The sequence below is a fragment of the Manacus vitellinus genome, unplaced genomic scaffold (genome assembly GCF_001715985.3).
Source record: "Manacus vitellinus isolate BGI_N305 unplaced genomic scaffold, ASM171598v3 scaffold_39_pilon, whole genome shotgun sequence".
Taxonomy (NCBI): domain Eukaryota; kingdom Metazoa; phylum Chordata; class Aves; order Passeriformes; family Pipridae; genus Manacus; species Manacus vitellinus.
Genome location: NW_021940534.1, coordinates 2,740,270 through 2,749,177, shown reverse-complemented (window position 1 = coordinate 2,749,177; position 8,908 = coordinate 2,740,270). Strand labels below are relative to the sequence as shown.

The window sequence follows — 8,908 nt, the reverse complement described above, 5'->3', positions numbered from 1 at the left end:
ATTACGTCATTGCACTCATTAGATATGTTCCTTCTAACTTTACATTAACCCAGGGCAGGGCATGTTAACATGCAAGGTTTGCAGAAGTACAGGTCTTTTAGTAACAACAGAACTCACAATAGCACAGGTTATGCAAAATGGGTACAGCACAAGGCTGGCTTGTTTTGGTCTCTTTGGCACATACAGATTGCATACCCCAAGAGGCACAATGATCCCATGGTTTCAGAAGCAATCAATCATGCATTCTGTATTCTCAGAGGTCTGAAACAATGAAGAGCCCAGCTCAGCTGATGCTAACCTGCCATAAGAAAATGGCCATGTTGACTTTCCAAATTGTTTGTAGTGGCCTCAAACAAATATGTTTATGCACATGTGTACGTATATTTTCTAAGAAGCTTTATAAAAGATTAAAGTGACATCTAAAATTAACTTCAATATAGTGGGGTGTTGGGTGTAGATATGTGGCAGTGTTCTACAGTCATTTGTGCCTGATAAAATAATTCTGCATAAAATGTTTTTCTATTATGGTAATTTTCTCCAGCAGCAGTGTCATTAATGCAGTGAGAGCAACTCTAGGTGGACAATAGACGTATGAAATGTTCTGCAAGGATATGCATTTCACCAAAAACAATTAACACATAGGAATCCTGTCTCAGAAGAGCCAAAAGCCATGTCAAGGGCAAGTGCACTGAACTTCATGGCCCCTCCTTTCACCACCTTTCCCCGGCACATTGCCCTCCCAGCAGCCAACCCTGTTGTAGGCAGCTGAGGCCTTTACATATTTAGCAATGATTCTCTCTGGTCTGTGTTCCAGGAACTTGTCCTGTCTCCCCTTGACCCACACAGCACCATTCTCTGTCAGGAGTTCCCTGACTCTGCTCCCTCTCCTGTGAGGGACAGGGAAAGCAGAAGGTAAGGAATGTGTATCCACAGGGGCTGCTATTTTCCTCTTACGCTGCATGACCCAGTCAGTGGTAAGACACGCTAACACCATCCAGTCTTCCACTCCAGTCATACTGTCCTTCAGCATTTTTACAAAGTTCTTTGCATCTGAGCACCATCAGCTAGAAACAGCTTACTATTTGACCACAAAGCCTAATTGTATCAAATACAAGCAAAACATTTTTTTTTTTAAATCCCAAGTAAACAGTCTGTATTCTAACACACAGTAGGTCTGTACCAATTAAATACAGTATGGCAGTATATAAATTACAGTTCTTTACAGTAAATAGTAAAATACGAGAGTCCGCTTACTGTACACAACAATCAAAGAAAGAACAGCAGCTTTTCAGTAAGGTCCCAGGTATCTCAATCATTCGCTTGCTAAGGAACAAAGAACAGATACAGCAGGCCATTCACTTCACTCATTTTTTACCATGTTACTTTACAAATATCCAGAACGCTTGTACAGGCATCTACAGTATCTACATGTGGAACAACCTTCTTAGGAATTCATGAGCACCAGACATAAATCCCTCCATCATTCCCATTATTAAAATAAACTTTACAGATTAAAATTACTTTAGCAGGTTCTATTTCATCTTGATAATAACCAGCAAGTAACAAGTGCAAAGTTTGCAGTCATGATCCATTTACTGCTTCTTTGTTTCCCAACTTCCCCCCCACACACCCAAAAAACCCAAAACCCCCTAAAAAATCCAAAATGTTGTCCTCTCACACCCTTGCAGTAATACTGTTTCTGCAGTCAAACTGCCCAGCTGCTTATGTTAACACGTGAAATGCCAGACGTATATAGCTTCAGGCATCATTAGTCATTCCAATCAAATGCCAAGTCAGCACAGTGGCAGGCCTCTAGGAAGACAAAAAATACGTAGCAGTTGGATATTTCAGTGTGCTTAAACACGGAACATAAGGCTGCACGGTGCCCAGTGACTAAAAGAAACATGGCACCAAGTTACCAGTTAAAACATTTACAATAGAAAGATATAAACAGCAAATATGTCAGTCTAAAACAAGTTCTTTGGTAATTAAGAACAGCAAACTGTAGCTTTTTTTTTTCCAAATACGGATTTACATCCTGGTTTTTTCCACAATAAAATATCTTTTGTTGTTTAAAATATATCTCCCAAGTTGTTGCGTAACAAATAGTCCAGTACCTCAGTTATCTACAGATCAGCTTTAACTGTATTTTAGTGTGCAGCCGTATCTGCCCTCTGGCAGACAAACTATAGATACACATTCATATATATATAATATATATATTATTTATAAAAAATTAGAGAATTAAGTCAAGGACTCTAGAGAATACACATTCCGTATGGACAGATTAAAATGTACAATAGCTTCAAAAATCCATAAAGTTTTCTACACAGTAATGCGTGTAGTAAGTGCAAAAATACTGCAGTTTAGTTAATCCAAGATTTCCTGTTTTCCTGTTTCCTAGAAAAAGCAGAAGCCGCTGCATCTCCCGAATGGCAGAAGACGTCTCCTCCTGTCTTAGGAGTGGCTGATGAGCCTTGAAGCACAGAACTTTTCCGTTTCTCTGAAGTGGAAGATGCCTGACACCGTGAAGTGCTACTCCATTTCCTTGTGGAAGCTGGTGCTTTACTGAGGCGCCCAGGACGAACAAAGACACCGTGTCGTGGTTTGCAGTGGAAGTACTCTTTGCCTTTTACAATTCCATCGTGCTTTCCTTCAACGAAAAGAAATGCACAGGATTAAATGTTGGTACTTTCATTAGCACATACAATTGAGGTGCTGAAGCGTGAATAGCTTTGGTCATCTGCAAAATACTCAAGATCATTCATGATGAGTCATGAGGCCAGATGCTCACAATACACTAGGGCGAACAAAACTTGGAAAGGAGGGCTTGAATTGTAACCAAAAAGATGATTTTCTAAAATGTTACTTTGTTAACTAACAGTTTAAAAAGTCAAGCACATGTTCATTTTACAGAATAAACTGTCCTCCAAACCAATTGCTTGCAAAGCTTAAAATTTAGCTGCCAGACAAACTTCTGGTATCAGTGATAATATGTATTATCTAAACTACTAAAAACATCATCTTAACGCTTGCAGAACACTGACTTTTTCTGACCCCTCTGAACTGAAGTTAAAGAAAACTTGTATCCTGGAATTCAGCTTTCCCCATTGGAAAACAAAAGTAAATCTCTGAAAGCCACTGACAGCAAACCAATTTGACAAATGATGCACGTTGTCAGCAACGCCCATGAACGTGTGTGCATGTTGCTTTTTAAAAAAAATCTGCCCATTTTAGGCTTTTCTTGTTTCTCTGATCTGTAAAAACAGATGGGTACCAATGGGAACTACTACAACATCCAAAAACATTATTCTGCATAAAGCAAGAAGAGCAAGGCTTTAAGATAGATAAAAGTTGATTAGAATATCCCTATAAACAGAAAGTGGAGAATATCAGATACCAAGCTTCACAAAATTGGAGAAACTTCCCAGGACTGAATAGGAATGAACTGTACTGCAACTTTAAAAATTGTTCACACTAACTGCACAGATAACCCAGAGCATATTTAGTCTTACCCAGCTGAACATTTAGTTCTACTCCAACCCAGATTCCAGCTGAAAAATCCACTGTTCCAACGTATCTCACTGTGCCCATCTTATTACTTCCAACACAGACTTGCTCGCCCACAGCCACCCAGCTAGGCAAGACGTGGGCTTGATCTGCAGAAGCACCTTCTTCACAATCAGAACCATCCAAGTGGTCCTTCGTAATAAAATCGTCTATGGAAGTATCAGGATAAGTCTCAGGACCTGAAGTCTCTTTTACCAGTACAGAACAAAAAGGGCTCTCCACGGCACCTGCAAGCCGGTCGCCTGCTGCTGCTGCAGAGCTCTGCTGGCCCACACAAGTGCTCTGCTCCTTGTCAGGGCCTTGGGGTGACACTGAGGCGCTCACTCCATTAGAGGACAGAAGGGAACATGACTGCGGAGCTGTGGAATGGTCAAAGTCCTTCCCATCTTCGACGCCCATGAACTCTGTAAAGGAGTGATCTTCCAGAATGTCTGTCGTGTGCTCCACTGTTACTTCGCGTGCTGAAAATTCAATTGTACAACAGGTATTTTTGCTGTCCAAGGAGCTCAGAGCTGAAAGTGATCCAGTTCTGGGTAACTGCTGAGAGTCTCTGTCAGTGGCACTGAGGGACGGTGGTACTTGCTCTGTTAAGGCACTGTTTTCTTTCAGTGGTAACACTGGTAACTTTTCTTTCGCTAGCTCCTTTTCTGACTCTCGACATTCCTTGTTCGAAGAAGATCTTAAATCATGTGCAAGGAATGATCCTGTGGGATCATTAGAGTCCAGCTCCTTTGTGTGACTGGCTAGCTGGTCTGTGCTATCACTACAGGGAACAAGCATGTCAGACAGGGTAGCGTTAGAGGCACTGTGGGAAAAGTAGCCACTAGTAATACTGCTAGTGGTGGGGCTGCGGGATACCTCTTTCTCAAGAACACGTGAACTCATGAAGTCTGATTTAGAAGAGAACCACTCCCTGTTCTCCAGGCTAGCATTGTAAATACTGAAGTCAGCAAACTCCTCCGGTACATAAGGCCGGAAATTTTGAAAACTTTGTGGACTTATCAGTTTCTTATTAATGGCCTCCAACTCACTGTCTTCCTCCTCAGAGTCCTGCAAAAGAACAGAGAGTTGAATGGGATTAGGAACTGATGGCAGTGAGGTTTTCAAAATAAGCTAACTTTCCTTGATTTTTTTCTTTCTGAACGTGGAGAAATATATACCTTTAATATCCTTTAACTGAAGAATGGAAGACAGCATTGAAAAGAGTGGCTGGGAACGTGTCCTGTCTACACTGAGCTATTTAATTTTTAGAAAATAAATTCTAAATAGTTCAGAAAATATAAAACAATAAATGGAAAGTTATGTTTACATGTTTTCATCCATGTATGATAAACCTTTTACCCCCATGATTGCGACTAATTAAACCTATTGAAGGTATTCTATAGAGCTAACTGACCACCTAACAAGATAAATATAAATATGAATGGGAGCCACAAACTTTGCTGCAATACCCAGGTTTCTATTAAACTGATATCAGCAAAGCTAAATAACCTTGTTTACCCATGGCTATCATACCTGAATGCATTCACAATGCTTGAAAATAAAGGCAAAATTATCAAATACTACAGTGAATCTTCAAGGAAGCATTTGTGTGCATACATGTACATGTCTGGAGGAAAATAAGTGACACTAATCAGCCTGGCAGAATTTGGAGATACCTCCTTGAATTTCCCTTTGATAATGAGTGGGAATGCACTGTGAGCAGACCCACAGATGTGGCTTTCACAGAGTCCATCAGAAGCTGATGACCAGTCTGTAAAGATGCATCTGAGAAAGACCCCAGCAACACAGTGGTGCTGCTCCCACCAGGATATAAAATGCTGATATAAAATATGAAAATGGTGATATAAAATGCTGCAGGCAGGACTCCACATGGATGCTTTCTTAAGTTCTTCCTTTTTCTTATACATATGGGTTTATTTACAAAATGTGTGCAGGTATAAACATACATATATGTATACACACATATACATATTAAAAATGGTTAGTTTACAGGGAATTCCTACTAGAAAGAATAGTATTTTCAGAAAAATGAAAACTACTGAAGTACTTCAGAGAAATTCAAGCTCCTATTATATCTCAGTTCCTTTATCTGCATCATAGATTTCAAATACTGATCAAGGCACATCCTGTGTGGTACCTAAAGTAGTTTGATGCTTTCAGGCACCTGTTCTGAATCACCAATGTAAAAGGAAAAGCATAATAGTTAACCAGATGACCACTGAGAACCAACACATCAGGATAAACAGCCTCTTGAAAATGTTTATGATACTTCGTAACAGCCAAGACTGTTCAAATAACTTTGTACGACAAGACTTCATATGTGCAGAAAGAAAACAGGCTTGTTCAGTTTGCCCATGTCAGAATAATGACAAAATTGTTTAGGCTGGAAGGCATCTCTTGAGGTGAATTAGTCCAATCTCCCACTGCTCAAGCAGGGGTCAGCCAGAGCAGACTGTACAGAACAGTGTCCTGTTGGATGAGTTTTGAGATCTCCAAGGATGGAGACTCTATAACCTTCCTGCACAACTCATGCCAGTGTTTGACCACCCTCACAGTAAACAAACTGTTTTCTTGTGTTCAGATGGAATCTTGTGTGTTTTGATTTGTGCCCATTGCCTCATGTCCTGTCACTGGGCATTGCTGAGAAGAGTCTGCCTTGTCTTCACCCCCTCCCCACCAGGTATTTGTATGCATTGATAAGACACCCCTGAGCCTGGACTCCTTCAGGCTGAACAGCCCCAGACCTTCCAGCCTCTGCCTGTATGTCAGATGGCCCTTATCTGTAACAAAGTCTCATTTTCATTCCTACCATGTTCAAGCTCATAGCAGATATAATTCAATCATATTACCCATGCAGAACAGCCTCTTAAGCTGACTCAAGATTTTCAGAAATATTAAATTTTTGTTGGCACACCAATCAGTATCTGAAGAAGATGCCTCTGCCTGTCTATCTGACAAATCCAACCACATTTCAGATTTTAATACTTGCTCAAAAAAAGGCTTGGCATCCTTTGCTTAATAACTTTTACAGCTCTGCTTCAGTTATTTCTCATACGGAATTTGGATAAAGGCTTTAGTTTGCAATTAATTATTTCTCTGAAGAGGAGTTACAGTGTTATGAAATGTCACCTAAGACTATGGAGAATTATTTATATTATTGAAAATCTTGTAATTTACCTCTAAAATCTACAGGCAGTCCTTTTGGAAGTAAAGGAAATAATCAATATCCACTTTATTGAGACTAAGAATACCCTTCCAAGCTCTAAAGCATTATGAAACATCTTCATTGCATATTGCAGTATACCCCTCATCTCTGAGGGTCCTTTTCTCAATTATCCTGCTTACTCCTTCCCTTTCACCCTTTTCACTTCTGCAAATGTAAGTTCTGCTCTATGCAGGACCTGGTAGTTTATTGGTTTTAAAACATTACAAACTAAGAATTTATCAAATACACACTTTTTTAAGATATGAACTCCAAAGTAATAAATATTTCATGAAGGAAGTATTTCTAGGTGATACTAGTTAAACATCCACTTGAGATCGGATGGCATTTTATAACAAAGTTCTTTGTATCTCCTTTGAAACTTGCAAGATTCCTCATTTGACTGAAAAAAAAGGAAATCTTAACACACAAGGGGTCTCTGTTCAGAGTCAGACTGGATAAGAGGCTGTAACTTAGAAATGGATGTATCGACACACAGACATTGGTTACTTGTTTAGGAAAAGTCCAACAAGTAACCACATTGTCAGTCGTGTTGTTTTAGGGTTCTCTGTCATTGTAAGTACAAAAGCTAAGGTACAGAGAACCAGTCTTCTTACTAGAACATGTGTTATGAAGAATGCTGCAAATAAGTGATGAGACACCACCCTGTGACACATAAAAGACGCCCCTGGTGGGGACAAGACATATTTTTTTTCAGAGCTTCTCTTGAGTTTCCAGATTGGGAAATGCCAGAAAAAAAGCAATTTCAGGGTTCTTCTAATTTCTGTGGATGTAAGATGTGGGGAAAAAAGAAAGAAAATGCCTTGTACTGCTCAGGCTATTGGCAGAAATAAAGATAAAATCCTTGAAAAACTGGTAAGGAAATGTCAGCCACTTCCCTGGGACGTAATAGAACGACTATAATGAAAAACAGATTTAAGAACTGGTAACAGTAAGAACGTGACAGCAAGAACTCAGGAGATGAGACTATATATCAAGTTTTAATAGTAACAGAAGCAAAACAAGCAAGAACACAGAGCAGCTTCCCTACACCTGCTTTGTAATAAAGATACTGTGTAGTTAAAAGTTAAAATATCTGAGTTTTAAAATCCCTAAATTATACCTCTCAAGTAACCTCAAGACGTTAGTTCCCATTTTACTAATTTGAAAATCAGTAATACTTTAGTGGTTGCACCACTGGTTCTTCCATTTTCATTGCCTGCTAGGAGGGTTTCTTCTTAGCCAAACCCCCCTTGGACACGTTAATTACAGGCAGGATTTAAATACACTTAATATGAAGAACATTTAATCTGACTGTAACATAATCTACTGCACTCATTTATTATATAGAACATGCCCTTATTACCATGCTGTTTTGAAAGAGTTTCAATATCAAACATGTGTAAGTACTGTCTGAAATTTCAGGCTGAATGCCCTATTTCAGGCTAACTGAATATTTTTGTTAACTGCTTTTTTTTTTTCCTCCTTTCAACAGATGTGTTCTGAATACTCAAGAAAAGTTAAGAACAGATCTCAGAGAAACATGAGAAAAAGGCCCAATATCATTCTTACACCTACATAGATGCAGAACATCAATCTAGTTAATATTATTAGTTTCCTGTATGTTTAGTTGCTTTACTTCTATGGCATCTTTTAAATCCTGTAAGATGCAAGTGAGCATCCCACCTGAAGCAACACCAATCATCCAGTTTTAGGAGTATGACTGAGGCTCTGTACCTTGGAGCAGTCATTTACAGTATTGATTAATGATGTGAAAACTTCACTTTGCATCAGATAGAGAGGAGCAGACAGCTGAAGTTTCATGTGGAGCTGTGATGCTGCCCTGGTGTAATCCTTGAACTCATTCTGAGAGCACTGTTTATCCAGTTGTGTGACAGATATGCTCCAGCCCAGTTAAAACATAAGACTTGCTACAGCTCTGAAAAACATGGGGTAGCCAGGGAAGCCTACATTCCACAAAGTCTTCTTTCCTAAAGTGATAAAAAAACCCCAGAAGCCATCATTTGGGTAAACACAACGCCATAAGCTGTCAGGGTTACACAGAGCAGCCGTCTCAACCTCCTCCCCACTAGTAGCTGCTAGTTCTTGCCTGTCTCTCCAGTACCCACTCAA

General features: G+C 39.6%; 1 protein-coding gene across 1 annotated transcript in view; it reads right to left on the bottom strand.

Annotated features, from left to right (window-relative positions):
- Window positions 1–1,122: 1,122 nt before the first annotated feature.
- KIF13A (kinesin family member 13A) overlaps window positions 1,123–8,908 on the bottom strand; it is a 107,632-nt gene continuing 99,846 nt past the window's right edge. The window contains exons 38-39 of the mRNA XM_018077650.3: window positions 3,516–4,620; window positions 1,123–2,653 (exon numbers count right to left, since the gene is read on the bottom strand). Coding sequence (XP_017933139.3) covers window positions 2,367–2,653; window positions 3,516–4,620 — 1,392 coding nt within the window. The 3' untranslated portion in view covers window positions 1,123–2,366. The remainder of the gene's footprint in view (window positions 2,654–3,515; window positions 4,621–8,908) is intronic.